The 20616-nt window shown below is 40.1% G+C and overlaps 1 protein-coding gene across 1 annotated transcript; it reads left to right on the plus strand.

Annotated features, from left to right (window-relative positions):
- The first annotated feature begins 1138 nt into the window (after positions 1–1138).
- tarbp1 (TAR (HIV-1) RNA binding protein 1) lies at positions 1139–20556 on the plus strand. Its single transcript, XM_088610765.1, has 30 exons — positions 1139–2193; positions 2465–2562; positions 2698–2767; positions 3129–3277; positions 3560–3612; positions 3903–4000; positions 4173–4308; positions 4523–4619; positions 5159–5248; positions 5544–5691; positions 5906–6002; positions 6530–6720; positions 6931–7025; positions 7417–7575; positions 8046–8242; positions 8508–8733; positions 9058–9246; positions 10449–10636; positions 10816–10887; positions 11458–11578; positions 12136–12246; positions 13100–13249; positions 13824–13910; positions 14217–14419; positions 14603–14684; positions 14858–15029; positions 15173–15352; positions 16534–16658; positions 16989–17125; positions 19853–20556. The coding sequence occupies exons 1-30, from the start codon at positions 1239–1241 to the stop codon at positions 20004–20006; spliced, it is 4830 nt and encodes a 1609-aa protein (XP_088466891.1). The 5' UTR covers positions 1139–1238; the 3' UTR covers positions 20007–20556.
- The last annotated feature ends 60 nt before the right edge of the window (positions 20557–20616 follow it).

The following is a 20616-nucleotide window of genomic DNA, read 5'->3' on the forward strand; positions in this document are numbered from 1 at the left end:
AGGTACAGTAATTAGATTCACCAATACAGTATTTTATAAATGAAATACATGTCATAAATGTATTAACAGATTATATATTGCATGGTAGCACAGTGGTTAACATTGCTGCCTTGCAGTGCTGGGCTCCTGGGTTCAATCCAAGACCTGGGTGCTGCTCTGTGTGGAGCTTGTATGGTCTACCAGTGTACGTGTGAATTTCTTCTGGGTGCACTGGTTTCCCCCAGGAGTCCATAAACATACTTACAAGTTAAGTATGTTATACATACAACGAGTTAATTGGCTACTGGTAAAGTGGCCGTGGTGTGAGTGTGTGACAAACTGTGTGTGCCCTGTGATGGACTAGCATCCCATACAGGGTGTGTCCTGTCTTGCTCCCATTGCTTGCCAAGATATGCTCTAGCTATTATTAAATTAATTGGCTTATTATTTATTTTTAAAGCAATTTTTTTCAGCCTCTAAAGATTTACCTTGCAATTGGTTTCCTACACAACCTGTGTCAGAACTATTGCTCAGAACTGGAGAGCTTAATTTCCTTTGACAGATCTATGTAGAACATTCCTTTGATCCAGACAAAAAAGAACTCTGTAGGGTGTGTCACCTCCTCACAAGTCAGAATTTGGATGGTCACCAATGGTGGATAACTTCATCCTTTGCTAGCCTAAGATCTCGTTTACGTGACGAGATTCAGTGCTCAGACTCAATAACTGGAATAGATCACAATCCATGTGAAGGGATTATGTCCTGTTGTGGGTTTTTAGGAGAGTGAGAGGTGGTTGGCTTGAACATTTTCTACCAGTTTACGAGTTATAGATATGATTCATAAGTCAAATCGAAGTCCCATTCAACACACAGAGACACTAAACAATTGCTTAACGCTAGAAGGAAAAGGAAACGTAAAAAGTAAATACATGAACATGTAAATAAAGTATGTATCGTGGACGGGGGATAATGTCTGGTTTTTAATTGCATATACGGGGTGCACAAATTTATCTGTTGGAAGGACAGTTTCCGATTTTGCCAGAAAACCGTAAAAGAAAAAGCACAAACCAATACACCGTTGGAGACGGCTGCATTTTTATATACACCGCCGTAGTACGTCATGATGACGTAATCGTGAGCATGCGTAGTCCAGAAGAGCACGTGGAATCCCGGAAGTTATCTTAAATGCAGTTGTGTTGACAGCGTGTTCGACTGTGCCTGCTCCTTTTTCAGTTTCATTGTGCTTAACGGTGCGCACAATGACCTCTGTTTTAATAGATGTTCTTTTATTAAACTGCCGGGACTTTGAGGCTGTTTTAGACTCACTCTGCTGGGGAAGCGATTCCTGGCCTCAGACGCAGACGGTAGAAGCTCTTAGTTGTTTTATCAGAAACATTGCTAGTGTGTTGGACCGCACGCCAGCTGGTGATGGGGCTTCCAGTAATCCACCAAACAGGAGGCAGATTCTCGATAAGGTAGAAAATGTAGTGTGGGATCATTGTTTCCCGCTGTTGTTTAAATTTTCCCGTGAAAAAGAATTGAGCAAACATAATAACAACGGTCAAAGGAGGGAGATTATCCCTGCGGTTTGCGGATTGTTAAACGCCTGTCTCGGACTATGTGGCCGCTCTGACACGGCAGAGAGAGTGGTAGATACCGCTCTGCCTTTTATGCTTGCAGGGGTTGACGAGGACAGCTTGGAATTGTCAAGCGATGGGTGCTTGGATGCAGATATCGCTGTTGAGGTTATAGCTGCTGCACTACCATTCATTTCATCTGAGCCACGGACGACGCACAGAGTGCTTATTGCTGCTTTCACTTGCATTAGGAAACATAAAGATCACGTAGTGTCAAAAGTGACAATCAGGATTTTATCCACTCTTCTGAACTACAGCAAAATGAGGAAAACGGATACGCTGCAACGCATCTTAGAAGATTTAAGCGTCTGGCAGGTGGAGGACAGCAGCCCCAGTGTGACTGGACGCATCCTGTTGTGCCTGACAGCTCTCTCAGACCACATGTTCTCGCCCTGTGCCGAGACCACCGACCACCCAGACCCGCGGCTCTCCGAGCGCTTCTGGAAGACCGTTCAGAACGGATTGATTCACAGAGACAACGTGTCGCGCAAAAGAGCCCTTTACTTGTTGAAGAGATGCATTGCCGTCTCGGAAGCAACGAATACTGCTTTCCACAGCGGTCCACCAGAGGCCAGCGGTAAGAGTGTATTAACGGTATGAGGAACAGCCGAGTAATGCTCAGTACTGGATATGCCATTTCTGCTCATTTGTATTTATTTTAATTTTAATATTATAACTACAAGTGCCATCCCCTGTAGTTGCAAAGGTGATACTTCTGAACGTATTTGTGAAGATGGAGATTTTAAAGACAAATTTCGGATTCCGAGAATAGGTCCAGTATCATAGTCAAGGCTGGAATAGGGAACACTGGTAGGTCATGTCATTGCCCTGTCCATGTGTGTTTACAGGGGTCAGTCTGTTTTGGTGGGCTCCAGACCAACATCAGCTTCTGCTGGGATTTTGGGAAGATTACATTTTAATAATGGAGACTTTGGATGAAAACCAGGTATAACACCTAAAACACACTATATATATTCTTATAAAATAGTATCTCTTTGACATTAATACAAATGCTTCCATTACAGTTCAGGAAAGAAGTCCAGATAATACCTCACATAAGTCCTTATCTGTTTTGTTTTAGATTCATGTTGTCAGGCCTGTGCTGAACAGAATTAATAAACTCATGGAGGTGTCTATGATGGACAGACAAGGTAATGTTCTAAATGCTGTATTAAAGGAAAGATATGATGCCCATAACGCATTCCTTTGTCCAATTTTTAGGTTTTACAAACTACAATCTCTGGTACAATTGATGCTGCTTAAGAAGCAAAGTTGGTCCACGCATGTTTTCTTAAAATAAGATGAAAAATGCCTAAAATATTAAGCACCTGATATTGGCACATATGACAGTTCACAGCCTATAAAACCTCAAACTGATTTGAAGTAGGAACCACAATAAAATCTCCTTATTTAAAGCTTTCACTTCTTTTTCTTTGTTGCAGTTTTTTTTCCACTGAGCAAAAATCTGAGCCAGTTGTTTCCCTGTTCTTACTCCCATCTGTTTTGTCCCAGACCACTGCCGGTTCCACCCCAGCTGGCTGGTATGTGTGTACAGGAGGATGTTCGACAGTGAGAATAAAACTGTGATGAGAGTAGGGGTGTGCCACCTGCTGGACATGTCTGTGATGGACTTGCCCATGTTCTCCCTGGGCTTCTCTGAGGTAGGTATGGCAGGTTTGTTCTACACTATCCTTCTGACCTGTTGAATCATAGAGAAAAAGAGCTTCTTCGATTCTTCCTGAATGCAGGGGTTTTCCAGTCTAGAACTTCTCATCTGATTAAGTATGAAGTTTGGAAACACACGGAAACCAATACATTTCAGAACGATAAAAACCTAAGCAGCAGGTCCAGGTTTTCAATCTTCTAAGAGTACTCACGGTGATTTTCTTTCCCAAACAAAGTTCAGAACTGAACCACAATGACTGTTCTGTCTATTTTTACAGTTCATTGTGGGTCCGTTCCTGGATGTCCTGGCAGAAAGCACATTGTTTAACAGGTGAGCCAGGTTATTTAAACATCAGTTATTGTCAACAGCTGCCCATAAAGAAAACATACGTCAAACATAAAGGAAATATATTATGCCACAAAACGTATTGTTGGAAGTTTACCACAGATTTTACTGTGATTATCCCATTATATATAGAAAAGCCTTGAAGTAGAGAAGTTCTTTCTCTCCAGGACACTACTGACAGAATTCTGAAATAAGAACTTGTAATGTGTAAATATTCTCTTTGCATTACAAGATGATAAAAATGTACTCCTCACAATAGTGGTTTGCTGTGTTAGGTCTGTAGGACAGAGCATCGGGGAGTGCCCTGAACTGGCAATCAAGCTGCAAAGGTTTCTAGTGACTTTCATCAGTAGTCTGCCAAAGGAGAAACAAGGTAAGAGCATATCTCAAACTGAAATGGCCAGGTCTCCAGAGACCAAATTAATTGTAGTTTTGTGTTTGGTTGTGTCTGCCTTACTGGTACTGCCTAGATCTACAGATCTTATAGTTAAGTGATTGTTTCAGTGAAGGAATACCATACCAGTCTCCATATTGCCTTCCTGCAGGAAGTGTGCTGCTGCAGATGGTTCAGAACCTGGCATGTCGTCACTGGTGTGCTGTTCCCCTCCTGTTCATCTCTCAGGCGCTATCCCAGCTCCCATGCTGTTCAGCCCTTGGACTGGAGGGTCTGTGTGCTCTTAGGTAGGACTCCTGGGCTACTGCTTTCAATCTGCGGTGCTTACTGCAATGCTAACAGCACACAATTGATATCTGTATTCCATACATAAATGACTGAATGTAAGAAATGTTTCATTTTAGCACCCCCTCACCTGAATCAGAGCCCTCACCCTGATGACCAGGTAATTGTGCAACAAAAACCGATGGGTCAGAAGCAACGTATGTCTTTATTTTTCAGAGAGGTTCTCCGCTGTACCATGATTACTCACCAGGTTCTGCTGCGAGGTGCTGCTCAGTGTTTCCTGCTCCAGAGTGCCCTGAATTTAACTGATGTGGTAAGAGAATCACCTGCCTTCTTGCATACCTGTGATACAAGTAATACTGCACAAGGCCGTGGCATTTAGAGTTTTAAACCTTTTTTTAATTCGTTGTTTTTATTTCGTAATGGCATTAATCTTTTTCTTTTCTCCATCTCTCAATAAGTTTACATTGTGCTTTCAAACTCTCGCTCCTACAGTGTGGGGTGTCCTGGTGTCTGATAAGGTGTTTTTGATATAAACTGGCTATGGCCACACACGTTTGTTTTCCCATGCCTGACAGAGGAGATGGCACCAGTTTGAGAAGTGATGCTTCTCTCGTTGACATCACTGCTTGCCTGTAGATGCGTGGTGAGTCACAGGGGCCTCTGATAGATCCTTTAGAGGCCCTTGGCTGAATATTCCTAATTGTACCTCACCACCTGGGGACATGATCAGGCTGATGGCTTTAGAATTCCATTTTGTAATTAAAATAATAGTGTTTCTTCTCCTTGGAGAAACCGATTGTTTAAGTACTTCCTTCACCATTGGTGTCTGAGGCCTGCATGTATCCACAGACCACAGTAACCCTGGAGGATGTCTTCAGCCTCCTCAAGCATTTCAGAACGGAGGAGTCACTGTGCAGAGGAGCGTTGCTCTGGACTCAAGTAAGACAACCATCATGTCCTAGTACCCAATGGTATATTCCTAGCAATTGGTCTGCAGAGTTATTGAATACAAAATGAACAGGGTGGACTTTATTGTTAAAAAATGCAATGCATGCTTCACATTTTTTAAATTGGAACAATAAATTCTAAAGGAAAACCCCTTCCTTGAATGTTTCTCATTTGTTCTTGATTTATAATTGGAACTTTATGGAAGTGTGGCTCATTCTTAATGATAATGATAAGTCCTGTTTGACATCTGAATCATTTGTAATCTCACAAAACTGTCAATTTGCAGCTTTGTAACTGGCTGCACAGCAATGAGCGTTTGTTCAAGCCTGGAGTCAATGACAAGAACACGTATTCAGGAAATGGAGACAGTGTGACAGTTTGCAGTTTTGTGCAGAACCTGGTGGAGTCATTCCTGAGAGTTCCTGCAAGCACAGGTGAGGGGAAGTGTCCTGTAATTGTACTCTCATCCTGTAAGCATTTTCTTACTGTACAGCATGTCTCCCAGGGAAAATTGTCACACAACTTGTGTTAACTGATGATTTATCTCATTTTGAAGCTTATCACTGTATTGCATTTGTTAAAATTGTATTAGAATCATTATTTGTTTCTCTTTACAAAACAGTTAGAGGTCATGGTTTTGTCTCTCAGGACTTCCAAGCACCTTGCCAGACTGGGGTGATGCTGAGCTGGTAGCAAGAGCAATACTGTTGGCTGCTGATCTGGAGGAGCAACATGGACTGAAGAGGTGCTCTTTGTTCAGGTGCACTAGATTTTAGACGTTGTTAAGAGCAGACTCTGTGCGTAACCACACTTTGTGGGTTTTGTTATAGGTTCAGGGCATCTCAAACTCACACCTGAATGTCATCTCATTGATTGGAACTCCTGACTGCAATTACCCCCTTTATTAAAGGTCATTATCCTAGAGGTTCACATATTTTTCCAGCATAAGCAGTGAATGTTTAAACAATGTGTCCAATATAGGCAAGAAAAAGCATAATTGTTTGTGTGTTAATTATTTAATCAGACTGTCTATTATTATGAGTTAGCTGAAGATCAAAGCACCCTTTAGGAGCAGTTAATGCAGGAGTACAGATGATCCCAAATGGTTCACAAACTTTTCCTCACAACTGTGCCGCCAAAGATCAGCCAGGTTCTCCTTTCTAGGGGAACCCTTGGCCAATGAAACCGGTGCTTGAATGTTTTAATTGGAGTCATCTTGTCTTGACACCTATAGCACGTACAGTATGCTGATGTGTCTTTTGTACTGTTCAGTGAAGCAGGAGCATCTGAGCCTGGACTGGGACGACTGCTGGGCCCCCTTATGGACACGCTGCACAGACTCAGCACCAATGTCTACTTGCCTGTGCACAAGACTGACAAGAGCTTGCAGTTACTGCTCGCTCTGCTGCAGCTCTGTCACGGAAAAGACAATAGCCTATCTCTGCAGGGAAAAGCTCACCAGGGTCAGTACTGCACAGAGTACTGGTTATATTTATTCCAAAAGAAGTGAAAACCTAAATTTTGACTAAACTGAGCACCTGATGTACCTTAGTCCGCAGTCTTTTTAATGCCAAAGAAATGTATATATTACTATGCAGTGCTTTTGTACAGCACAAATAGGATAATTTATACACAGGAGTTCCTTGAGTTAATGTGCTTTCTTAAAATTCCAGATTCTGTCATAACTGCTTTAGAAGAAGCTGTGCTGGCCAGCACTGGGTCAGTTCTGGAGTACATTCTGAGGAGGCTGAGCAGTGAACTGTGTACAGTGAGTTTATCCAGTGTGTCCTTCAACTGTTCACGACATTCTGTGCTGCAACATGTCAATGTTGGCCATTTTCAAGTTTCTTTTTATATAATACATGGAGCCATCACAAATCAACTTGTTTGTGTTTTACATTTTCACTTTTTAAACAATTAACCTCCCAGTCCTTTTGTTTTGATCTGTGTGACAACCCAGAATGTGCTTTGGTTGCATCATTGATTGCAGTATTATGGGTTACCATGTGTTTCAGACTATTGAGGAAACTGAGTGTATAACTGTACCTATAACTAAAAAATGATATTGTGCTGGAATATAGTGTCTTTAGTCTGGTCTGCCTTCAAGCATTGCAGTTTAAGAAACAAATTCTTCTTCTTCTATCTGTTGTGGTTCTCAGCTCTCCGATATTGAACGCTGCAGTCTGTATCTTTCTGTGCTACGTGAGCTGGTTAAACTGTACACCGCAGTTGGCTGGCACAGGACCTCCTGGCTCCAGAGCTTCGTCCTGTCACTGCTCAAGAGCTGCTTGAGGAACCTGCAACTGCAGAGAGAGCAGGTACATCACTGATATATCTGTTTTACTGTTTACTTTACATCACTGATTTACTGTTTTACTGCAGTTGTGTCGTATATAAACTTATAACACTAGATGGCATAGTTTTCCATTGGATAGATGACCATGTGCTAATGCTTCCGATGCTCTTAACATGGAGAATGTCAGGCCTTTGGAACAATTTTGATATTATGTAATGTTATAAGCAACAAAGTTTTAACAGGAACAAAAAAAAAAGTCCAGACTTGACCAGATTTCAGTTGTTGGAGTTCTACAGAAGAAAAAATGAATTTTCTTGTATCACATTCCCTTTAATTTATTACTGCTGCCTGTGTGTTGTATTAAATGTCCATAGATGGATGTCCCATTTTCCTAACAAAATCTGTTAGAAGAGCAGATTTCGTTTTCTATTCCAACACTATAATAATGTCTGCATTCACTCCAGGCAATTTAATCTCTGTATTTCCTTGCAGTGCCCCCAACTGGAGGCGCAAGTCCAGAGGTCCGTAAGCATGGCGTCTTTAGCATGGGTCTGTGAGGTGGTAGACAGACACCACGAGAAGCTTGACTCTAATTCCACCAAGGCTCTCGCAGAGTTAATTGCCCATATTTCATCTGCCCCCATGAACCAGGCGTTGGACAAACCTGATGCCGGTGGAGACCAGCAGGGGTCAGTGTAACAGCTGTCATTTAATAATGTGTTTACTAATGTTGTTGCAGAGTAAAAGTAGAAATTCTCACTTAAACCGTTATGAGATTCGTAGTTATTAATAGAGTCAATACAAAATGAAAGACTGTGTGTTCCGTGTTATTTGTGTGGATACTGTATTTACCAAAACATAACAATTAAAAAGTACTTCTGTGAGATATTCCTCATTCATTGCTCAGGTCCTGCTGTCAGTCCACGCTGATGCTCATATTCCTTTATTTTGCAGTACCGTTGAAGAGCTGTCCTCTTTGCAGGGCTGGGGCCGAGTGGCTGCACAGTTTGTTCAGGACCAGTGGACGTGTCTGAATTTTGTGTTTAAGCATCATGTCCAGCCTAACACTGTTGTCCCTCAGCCTTCCATTGTTCTGAAAGCAGCTTTGGAGGCACTGGCTATCCTGCCATGTGACCATGTTCTGCCAGTGCTGTGTTGTATGAGAACAGTACTTCCCAAGGTCCGCTTCTTTAGTCCTCTCTTTCCATACAGATGTACTCAAGAAACTTTTTATTAGCCAGCATAAATGTCGAAGTGGTTCAAATAAAATACCTAAGTATTGACTTGTTAATCCATTTTAGGTTCTTGACATTGATCGATCTCTTAACATAACATTCATCCTTGTTACTGTATTTATCATTTTTAACGATGATAGGTTAGAGCAAACCCGTGCACTAAGCCAAAAACTCAATCAGAATCTTTGCATTAGAGATATGCATTTATATGAGTGAATATAGGATGCTTGGTAACAAACCTGAGCCTGCTTGTCTCTGCTCTGCAACAGCTATTGTTTTCAGATGCATCTCTGTGCGTGGAGGCTATGACTGTGACATGGAAGGTGGTCCAAGGCCTCAGCAGCAATCCACATGATTTCTGGACAGCTCTTCAAGGCTTCGTCCTCTTTGCCTTTGACCACAGTGTTCTGGAGCTCAGCTCCAAGGAAGGGTGTCTGATTCCATCTACGGTGAAGGAGGTAAAATCTGTTTGTATCTAGGGGGTCATACAGTGTCTGTTCTGCCTTGGATTTTGGTTGCTTTACTGAGGACGGTTAGCTTTGTATGAGGACCGGGTTAGACAATACTGCTGTTGTTCCTGCAATTTACAGGTTTGGATCTGATATTGAGTTAGATTTATATGCCAGAATATTCTTAGGCTAAACTGTGGTAAAATAGACAGAGGTTATGCTCGTAGATTTAGAAACCTTGGTGTTACCTTTGAGACCATGCTATCAGTTGAAACTAACAGTGTCCCACTGATATCTTTTGCATCGTTGTAACAAACCCGTGGCTAAGCCTGATGCTGAAATATTCATGCATGGCTTTATTGTTAAGATTAGACTTCTGTAATATCTTACTTACTAGATTATCTTCTAAAGTATTAAATGGGTTTTAAAATGACTGACCTCTACATTGTTTACTAACTAAAAGCCCTCTTGTGCACAATTCCCATCCTCTGTAAATGGCACTGGTTGCTACAGCAATTTAAAGTGGATTTCAGTTCTTCTGTTCACTTATATGACACTGAATGATCTTGGTTCAGATTATTTTAGGGACCTATTGCACAAGTATAGTCTGCTTTTTAATCTGAAATTACAAAGATGAGGTTCTGCACAAAGGGTGATAGAGCAAATTAATTCAACTCTTTGACTGTCCTCTATTTTCAAAACTCACTTTTGAAGAAAACAGGGAGAATTTTTAATCCATATTCAATGCTTTCTGAGTCACACTTTTCCTCTGTCCCTTTGGTGACGGAATTCATCATATGATTAATTGCTGCAGAAAATATTGGCAGGTCATCCGTCCTTTTGACTGCAAGGAAAGTGCAGGTCTTAAACGCAGGAGTTGTGAGCTTGTATTTTTTAAACACTATACACAAAGGAGTTTTTTTGTGTTATATTTATCATAGATTAAGAAGCAAGAGCTGTAATATGATTTTTTTTGTTTGCTGTATTCTTCTAAATTGGTCTTCTAGCCATCAGCTTAAAATAGGCATTTGTAAAGAATAGAATGAAGAATGAATATGACTGGTGATCTTAAAATGTATGTTTTGGCTTGCAGCTCAGTTTCATTTTCTGTTTTACACCAGAACTGACAGTTTCCAACAGAGATAAGATTAAACACCTATATATAAGGCACTGGAAACACCACCATCATTCCTGTTTTTGTTCTTATACAGATTGCTTCAGAATTAATTGAAATGTCCCAGGTGAAAATGGGAGTCTTTAACATTCTCATTAAACACTGCTGTGAGACCTGGCTGCCTCCTGACCCTGGGGATGAGAGTGCTTTCTCCAGTGCCTTAAACCACTTGGACATTATCACAGAAGCCTGCATTCATGGGCCTGTCTTCAGGAGAGACCAGAGGTTAGTTGATCTTTATTTTTCTTCCAGACTGTGAAAGATTAATGCTTAATGCTGGTAATTATTAATATGGGTAACATCTATAGGTAGGGAATCTACATTGACTGTGTCTTTATAGTTCAGTTAGTGTTTTGTGTGTCAGAGCTTTTGGTGTTGAATTTAACAGGTGTTTCTTGATTTAGGTTGATTCAAGATGTACAGACATATGTTGAACAACTTGGAGATGAATGTGCTGCAAATACTGTTGTCAAAAGGTAAACTCATTTCACTTGAGTGTTACAGTGCACTGTCACATTATTGAACGTATAACCTGGAAGCTAGGATGAAACTGAGAATTGGAATTTATCATTGGATTGAATCAAACATTTCTTTTCTATGTGTAGAACAGTGCTTTTAAAGCACAAGAGGACCTTTTTAATCCTAATACAATCAAAAACATCAAATGCCACACCACTAGATTTGATACAACTATCAAACAAGCTAGCCGGGCCTATTGCCCTCCCCTCATTTAGAATCTTTGAATTTTCTTAATAATGGATAAAATATGCAACCAAAGGGATAGGCAAAGCCAGTATGCAACCTGTATGGCGATAATGAGAAATGCAGCATTTGCTTTGGAGTGTAATGTTAGAAAATGGATAAATACTGCTTTGATAACGATGTACAAAAACAAATATTTGTACAACTTTGTATACTAGTGTTAACCTGTACCAAATGGTGTGTCATTCTGCTCGCCATTATGTAGGCAATTATGTCCTGTATCCATTGAATTTCTAAGAGTTTGTAAGCTGGCTGAGGGTGCCATTTTGGGTGTTGTCTTACAGTGATTGGAGGGATGATCTTTATCCCCGGGTTTGTGCCATCACCTTCCTGAGCCGCTTGGATCCTTCAAACAATCTTCATAAAACCTTCATGGAAGAGCTTGTTCTCCAGCTTCTTAAAAAGGTATTTAAATAAAAAAAGAGATATTCAGAATGAAATTCCCACATGTGCATTTGGACTGGTTTAAGTATTGAAAAGTGTGGTGCTTCTAACTAAAAAAATGTAGGATTTGAAACAGAGACTGAACATTGTGGTGAAAAGCTAATAAGTATCTATATGGATGATTTTGTTACTATAGTTTGTTAAAAGTGAAAAATCAGCAAGCTCAAGACTTAGTTCACGTGTCCAGGACCTTGAACCAAGTTGTTTAACTATTGTGACAGATGTCTTATTTCCTTTTCAAGGGGGAATATTTCTTTTAGTGAAATGTAATGAAATGGTATGGTGTTTACACTTGTCTAGTTGAGGGAGCGGCTCTTTCTGATTCTCACACAGCTGCTGTGTGTCTCTGGGCATCGCTGGTGCTTCTGGTCAAGGCTGTGTGACCAAACTGAGGACCTCAGGGCTACTCTCTTAATCCGTTTCACATGCAGAACTTCTACAGCAGTCAAGTGTTGACATACAACAACACAGCCCCCCCCAGGCCTTCTTGTTCACTCCCTTTTCCCATTTCCCTGCAGGATGAAGAGGTGACCAAATCCAAAGTACGTTACTATGGCAACTCCCTGCAGCACCGCGTGAAGAATAGAGTGTGGCAGACTCTGCTTGTCCTGCTGCCCAGACTGGAGGAGGTCAGCTTCTCTCTGCCGTGTAATAACACACGCATTAGGAAAGGCACTTCTCATACAGAATAACAGTCACTGCACAGGCTGGTGACAGCTGCTGTCACCCCTTCTTGCCAGGACAGGGAATGCAGAAGGTTCCTGTAGATCTGCGTCCATACTGCCTCATCAAGCTCTCACTCTAGTTTAAAAAAATGCTGAACTATTGTTTGACTTCCTCAGACTTAGAGGCTGCAGAATCATTTAGAGGCTGCAGGACCAGTGAGCTTCTCATTCATTTGGTTTCTGTGATCTTGTGGAACCAAGGAACTGTATTTTAAAAAATTTTGATTGAAGAGAATAGAATATGTTATATCATTCACTACACATATAAATATACATAAACATAATTACATAAATGTACACTTATATATAAATATACACAAAGAGGATGTGTTGTTCAGCTGAAATATTGTCAAGTCTGGATGAACCCACAGTGAGAGTAGCAGTAAGGTCCCAGGACTTCATCACTGAAGTTATAATCATTAAGCAGTATAAGGGGAATAATGTAACAACATTGAGCAACAACTATACCCAGGCTATCACACTTAACTATGAATGCTGAAATAATCAAAATGATTCCAAAAGCATTTAATCTAAACCCAAAAACAGTGTAGTTCAGTTTTGTTAAAACATACAGGTATAAGTGGTGTTATGTTTACTTCGATGTTCAGTAGCTGTTTGGTATGATATAAATCCTATTGCCTTCTAAGTACCCCATTAGATGAAAACACCAGCCTTTGCCTATAACTCAGGAGGTAGTGACTTAAAGGCTGACTTTGGTCTCTGGAGTGAGGCTCATGGAATATTGTGCTCTCTGCAGGGGTTTGTAGCCAGTGTCCTGGGCAGGGTGTATGAGGCTGGCTTCTGCAGTAACCAGGCATCAGTGAAGTACTTGATTGAGTGGCTGATCACTCTGGTCCTGTTTCATCACCCCGCACTGCTGCACACCTTGTGGGCCTGCTTCCTCCTGGTGAGCTGGTGATGTGGAATACACTACAAGCTTAAACATTGCCATTTAAGTACAGACCTGTCCAAACAGAATTATGGCTGTAATTCAAGCAAAAGGTTCTTCCACCAAGTACTAATTCAGGGGTGTGTCGAAATGATCCAGCTCATTTTCTAGGTTTTAATTTTTTATTACTTTTCAGAATATTAGAGCATTTGTTTTTCTACTTGGAGGTTGTGTATTACAACGAGTAAGTAAAGGTAAAATACATTCTGATTTAATGTATCTTGATTTTAGGCTGTTAGGCCACAAAATTAATTACTTCAGAAAGGGTTTGTTGACTTTCTGTAGGCACTTTATATGCTGATGTAAGTAAAAATATATCCAATTTCAGCAATTATTTTAGTCAGATTTCTTCAAGAGGTGTGCTATTCATTACATTTATTATGAGCCATATTAAGGAAATATACTTGAAACAGGATATGAATGTAATTGTTTGTTACTAATCTGCAAATTAAAAGTTCTCTAAAGGTATATGAATAAATGGGATTATTTCAATGTTTTCTTTATAAAAATACTGAATGTAATTTATATGTAGGATCAAGAGAAGACAAAAACCAGCATCTGCACGTTCCTGTCTGTGTTAATACACTTTGACATCATTCTTCAAAACGTGGAGGACAAGGTATAATCTGTGTTTTCGATGAAGATAGCTTTTTTAAAAAGTTTTTAGTTCTAAAAGAAAAAGTTTGACATCCTTCCTCTAGGTTTAAGTGCTTACTGGGTTATTAGAAAAAATTATTTTGTGCATGGAAAAACTTTAAACATGATATTGAACCTGGTAAAACATTTTGTTTTCATTGTTCTTCTGCATTGTGTTCTGTGTTTGAGTGACCACTGCCCAAAGCCATCATTGTGTGAATTGTACTGCGATTACTGAAAAGGGAGTGTTGGACTTCTGTTATTAATAACCGTGCTGTTGTGTTGACAGGGTGCACAATGGAGGAGAGCATTAGGCGTCACTCTGCAATGGTGCTTCAGTCACAACTTCACCGTGCGCTTGTACGCCCTGCTGGCCTTGAAGCGGCTGTGGGGTCTCCAGGGGACGGGCTCTGGGGATGAGCCGGAGCTGGGGGCTCTGTCTGGGTTGGTGCAGGCCAGCCTGCAGCAGACAGAGGCCATGCAAGGCTCCGGGTATGTACTCTGTGGGTGTACAGTTCCAGGCAGGCCCCAGACTTATTTGTATTATGTGGAGATGTCCATCATACTGCCTCTTAGTTTTTTTTTTTCTGTGCTAGTATGTGGAATTTAAAAATTTACTCTGTATCCTTTATCATATGGGCAGTTGTTCTAGTAAGATTGTCCTCCTGCCAACAGGAATGCTGTAAAGAACTGGCAGAGGATTCAGGATCACTTTTTTTTTGGAACATTTCACCCTTTGAAGGACTACAGCATAGAGGTGCGTTTTAAAGCTTAATCAATATTATCTGATGTGGAATATCAATTCATAATGATGTTGTTAAATATAGACGGTTGTATCCCGTTACCTTTTTAGTGAGCAAAATACTAATTTTTGTTTCTAGCCATCATGTCTAACTTGTGATTTTACCTCTTTTTTTCCCCACTTTCCAGACCATATTCTACACCTTTCCCAGTCTGTCTGAACTGGCTGATGATGAATGGATTCCGGTGTGGAAATTTGAAAGACATATGGAATTTCCCATAAACTCCATGCTTCCACTGCGAAACCTCCGGACAGATCTGGGCAAGCTGGAAGTCGGACATTGGATTCAGCACGACAAATGTACGTTGTGGTTGCTGTAAATGAGCAGATTGTTAATTAAACACCTCTTGAGCTTTGGTAGAACTGTTAGAATTAGACCAGCTTTCTGTGGTCATTCCTACTGCTGACTTTCCATTGAGGTCCTAGTTGTCCTGGCTGTGCAGGTGATGGTGAGAGGGAGCTGGAGTGGGTGGAAGTGCAGAAGAAGATGATGCCTTGGAGGCTTAGTGTCCCTGATCAGGATCTAGAGCTTGTGTATCAGCAGAGAGCTGCCCGCTTAGGCAAGCTCAACAGCGCTCTCCTTGTGGTGGCTTCACTGATTGACAAACCTACTAACCTTGGAGGTAAGACGGGCACATTAGTTCTTATTAACAGACTCTTCAGTTTTTCTAAAGCTGAACTCTTCATGAGGTTCATTACAAATTCATTAGTTGTAAGCACTAACTGTAGTTGTTTCGGTGTAGGGCTTAAATTAATAATTGCATCATTGAGTTTGTGCATTTTCTTGCAGTGTACAGAAACCTCTTGTTCTACGAGCTTTAGTTCTTCCTCAAAAACTGCGTGTAAGGTGAAAACTATTAAATTAAATTCCATTATTTTCCATGTTATAGTCTCTGATTAGTTCTAGAACTCAACAGTGTTCTCTCAAACACCAAAGCCTCACCTTAATACGGAATGTTACCTAATTGTGAAAATTATAACAGTTTTGATTAAGTATTTAAATAACATGCTTATTGTCATTAGCCAATGCATAAACATAGGTAGGAAAAGATTAACATGCCTGCTTATTTATGGTACAGTAGTTATATCGTTGCACCAAATACATAGACATCTGGTGCTATCCTGTACCATTTGCACTTAACACATACGAGCCTTTATTATAAAGAAGTGAAAATATAATAAATAAAATAGTTAAAAAGTTAAAATATAATAAAGAATAAAAACTCAATTCCTCATCCAAAAAGATGAGAGAAAACAAGAATCTCAGCAATGCTTCATGAAAGCCAAGCTCTTAAGAGAAAATGAGCTTGGTAAATGGAAAAATAGGCAGCAATTACTACATCTTATATAAATGAAGACTGATCTCTTGCGGTAAGTGGTTTAGTATGAATTGCTACTATACTGAAAACCTCATAAGAAACAGAACATTTGTTAATTTTTGCATTGTGTAACCTGCATAGATTTACATTCATAGATAAGAGATTTCCAGGAGAGTGCGGCTTGTCAGTTTGAGTTGCTACGCACTGGGATAGTATTTACAATCAGGCATTGCACATTAAACTCTAAGCTAGGCCGAAATTACCCATCTTGCTATTTTTGTGATGTGATAATTTGTGATGTGTTTCTGTTAAAAGATCCAATAGTTTTAAATTGCATTGTAGATAATTATAAAGAAAGTAGTCATATTATGAAAGACTAGATATTTCTGCTCTTAAAAAAACGAACCTGTCAGTCTAAACAAGGAAATGGTTATTCTCCTATTATGTATCTGGGGAGACGTTTTTTCAACCTTGTGTACATACAGGTCTGTGCCGGACGTGTGAGATCTTCGGGGCCTCTGCACTGGTGCTGGACAGCCTCCACTATGTCAGTGACAAACACTTTCAGGCTCTCAGTGTTTCTGCAGAGCTCTGGTTCCCTTTGCTGGAGGTGAGTTCTGCTGCCTCTCCTGGCTCTTTTCTCCTGTCTCTTTACTAGAGTTGTGCTCATTTCGGTCACCTAGAATTTAGCCCTTGTTTATTCTGTGATTAATGCACAAGAAGTTGGTTAAGGTGCAGCACCATATTTTACCTTTTTGTATTCCGAATGAAAAAAAACAGTTTAATTCAGGGAGTTCATCCAGGCGAGTGCCGATGCATAATAACAATCCCCCATGTATTGCAGGACCAAATATTTTATTTTAATTGCTGTCAAAGATTCTGGAGCCAAAAAGGTGTTTTCTACAATCATTGTGAATTGTCTACTGTCTTCTCTGAGCAGGTGAAGCCCCCTCAGCTGGCTGACTATCTAGAGCAAAAGAAGACTGAAGGCTACAGTATAGTGGGTGTGGAACAGACAGCAAACAGTCAAAGTCTGGCTGACTACAAGTTCCCAGAAAAAACCCTGCTGCTCCTGGGGTGAGCACTTCCTTGTTTCTGATAGACCTGTGCCAGAACAACACAGACACCTTCTAACAGATTCGGGAGATGCAGTCTTCGACTTCAACATTGATCTAAAACATTTTTTTCAGAGTGCTAAGAGTGATAAATAGTAAATAGTTGTAAAAATTTGTCAGTTTTCCAAAAATCTGGTTTTGCCTGACAACAGCTCTTGATTAGATCGATCTTTTATGGCTCCAATGAATACAGGGAGAGATGTAAGGACTGCGTCACACTTGGTTGTAGACAGCACTTAGGGAAATGCAGCTCAGGTCATGGTGCCCTTCCGTTTGTTAATTCAAATAATGAATGGAGTCTTGAAGAATACATTAAAGATTGCAGGGGTGTTTGTTTGCCACATGCTGTTATCATAGGCCACAGTGACCTGCACTGTGCTGCTACAGTCTGTGGCTCATCTGGTTATAATGCTGGCAGTTGCTTGTTTCAGAACTCCTCCCTTGTCTTTGAACCGATAATGCTCTTCCACACAAACAGTCCGTTACCTTCTTACCTCTTCCACCTCTTGCTGACAGATGCTTCTAATTTAAAACGGCCTCCAAGCTTAAGTTTAATTAAGATAATTGCTTACATCTTTCCACTACACCATGTCGATGTACAAACCTGCCTAGGCTTGCTTGTGCATTAATTTGTTTACAAACACTTATCATGTCTAGGATCATATCAGTATGGCACTTCACAGTACAGAATGAAGCATGCAATTACAGTCTTGTATTTGACCTTGTGAAATGGTATTTGTTAGTGTGTTTTGCAATCTATAACCTGTGCACTGTTGTTGCAAGTGTAAAGGTTTAGGGCGCCTTGCCAAATAATACTTGATGGCTCTTCAGAACTTCAGGATTTGTTATATCCTAAAGGTCCTGTTAAATTTTTGCTAGTGGCTGGAGGTTCAACAGCTGCACAAAAGTATGAGGCAAAGCTTTTTAAAGGTCTAGTGAGTGAGATGATAAAGCTTAGATTCCTAGATAATGAACTCCACATATAATATTAATTCTCAAGTTACAGACATTAGGTATTTAAAGTAATGTGTGTTTTTGGATTTGGATTTGGTACTGGTTAATAGGTAAAAAGGAAGGTAAGATAGAAAGATAAGGTAAAAAAAATCAAATTGGAGTAATGTAATTAGTACTCCAGGGATCTGTATGTGGACCACAGCTCTTCTAATTTATATCAATCATCTAGGTTAAGGCTGAAGGAACGAGCTACATTGACAGGCTAAAAGAGCTGAACATTTGTAGTCTTCAACAGAGAAAACTACAAGGGCACCTGATTAAAAAATTCAGAATCCTCAAAGACATTGAACTAAACTGAACTTCAACATAATCTGCAATGAAACACAAACCAGAAAACAATTTGAAACTACATGGAAGGGCATATAAAACTGAGATCAGCAGGTGCATTGTTAAACAAACAGTTGTAGGAATATGGAACATGTTACCAAGCCCAGTTGTTGAAGCCAGTACCCTGACTTTTTTCAAGAAAAGGCTAGGTGAGATCCTTGGATTAAATTATTTATCAGCAACCAAAGGGCATGGGCCAAGCAGTCTTCTTTCATTTGTAATCCTTTTTCCTATTATTATTCCTATATTGGTATTCAATAGCACAAAAGTGTGCAGTTAGAGCAAATGTACAGATAGGTTGGGCTATATATGTGTGCACATATGATTGCAATTATAGACAATACTTTGCAATATGTTTTATCTCTTCTGCTTTAAATCTACCAGAAATTAAAATTCATTTAATGTAGCATCCTCATCAACCTTTAATTGATGCCATTGCACAGAGTTTGATCTTGAATGGACATAAAAAAAGACAGCAGTTTTACTGCTGCAGAGATCTTCCGCTGCCACAGGGTGATAATGGCATGAATAAGCAAACTAGATCTTCAGCTGATGGGATGTAACCATATGGTGTTGTAAAGAAGAAATTATCTGGTATGTTGCATTGAATGAATGGCACATATGATTGTAGAACAGTCAAAGCAAACACTGTTTCTGCTGTCAGGACCAGATGGAACATTTATCAGCAGTATGTACTTCCCCTATTGGTTCCAGTCTATTGTGCAGTGCAGATATAACTGAAGCTCTGGCTCTTTCATATCTGAGTTGGCTGGTGTTCAGCTGTGGGTCGTATGACTTAAGGGCTGAGTGTTGCCAATATAACAGATTTCCTGGGTTTTTTATTTATGTAGTTTACAGACTACATTGTTCTGTTAAAGTAATATAGCATAATGTTATTTCTGGTTAACTCAACATGGTGGGTAGAGCTGAGCATTTTCATATAAATCTAACTGCATTTTTAGAATTGAGGTAATCTCTTACTTATGCATAACATAAAATAACAAATTTTGTAACAACTTATGTTTAACCGTTCAATGCTTTTGCATTTGATTTGGAGTCCATTGTTGCTATGGCTTGGATCCAAAATGACAGAAGCCTTCTGCCGATGAGGTTTGTTTGCTAGTTCCCATTTAATTCCCACAAAGCAGTAAACTAGTATGGCCCTATAAATATTTAGAAAATAAAATGTCTTGAGTCGCGGGGCCTGTCAGAGGCTGTGCAGAACAGATCCCGCCTCTCTGTGGAAAGATGTTCCTCTGCAATTGAAAGTGATGTATTTCATATGATATTGACCATGCTGTGCTGACGGGTTTTAATCTCTTTGTCGGTTTGAACTTTCCTCCAACAGAAATGAACGGGAGGGTATCCCGGCAAACCTCCTGCAGTTGCTGGATGTGTGTGTGGAGATCCCCCAGTTTGGCGTGACCCGCTCGCTCAATGTGCATGTGAGTGGGGCTCTGCTGGTGTGGGAGTATACCCGCCAGCACATGGGGGACCCTTAGAGATCTGCTGGGATGACTGTTCTCAGGGATCTACAGTCCTGGACACAAGTGCTACTATTCTTCCGAAGAGAGCTCCTTTTAAAAAAAAAAACAGTCTGAACCTGAAAATGGGTTAACAGAAAAGCTGGATTTTAAACAAACCTTGGAAGAGATCATTTGTTATTTGAACTCATTTTAAGGGAGCCCCACCTTTGCCCCTATTGGAATTGAAAGAATATTAATGCTGGTTTTGTAGTCATAAGAATTTCATGGGAACTTCAATGAACTGTTTTATTCTTAAACCACATGAGTGAATGTGGTTGATGGTTTGAATTTGTAATAAGATTTAGTATTTTTAAATTGTTTTAATGTTATACTCAATAAATGCTATAGAAGATTTTAAATCAATCATCAAAACATTGGGTAAGGAATGTGCAAAAAGTCGCTGACCCCTTCCTGCAGACTGAATCATCGGCGTGTTCAGGCAGCTAATGTCAGACATGGCAACGATCAAGAAACTATTTAAAGAAATGTTCATTCTTGTCTCAAATAATAAACTGCATTGATCTAACTTTGTCTAGGGCAATTTTGTTTAGTAAACATGTCATATGTCTACAGTGTGTCTGATGGG

The sequence above is a fragment of the Lepisosteus platostomus genome, chromosome 17 (assembly GCF_059453375.1).
Source record: "Lepisosteus platostomus isolate fLepPlt1 chromosome 17, fLepPlt1.hap1, whole genome shotgun sequence".
NCBI classification, from domain to species: domain Eukaryota; kingdom Metazoa; phylum Chordata; class Actinopteri; order Semionotiformes; family Lepisosteidae; genus Lepisosteus; species Lepisosteus platostomus.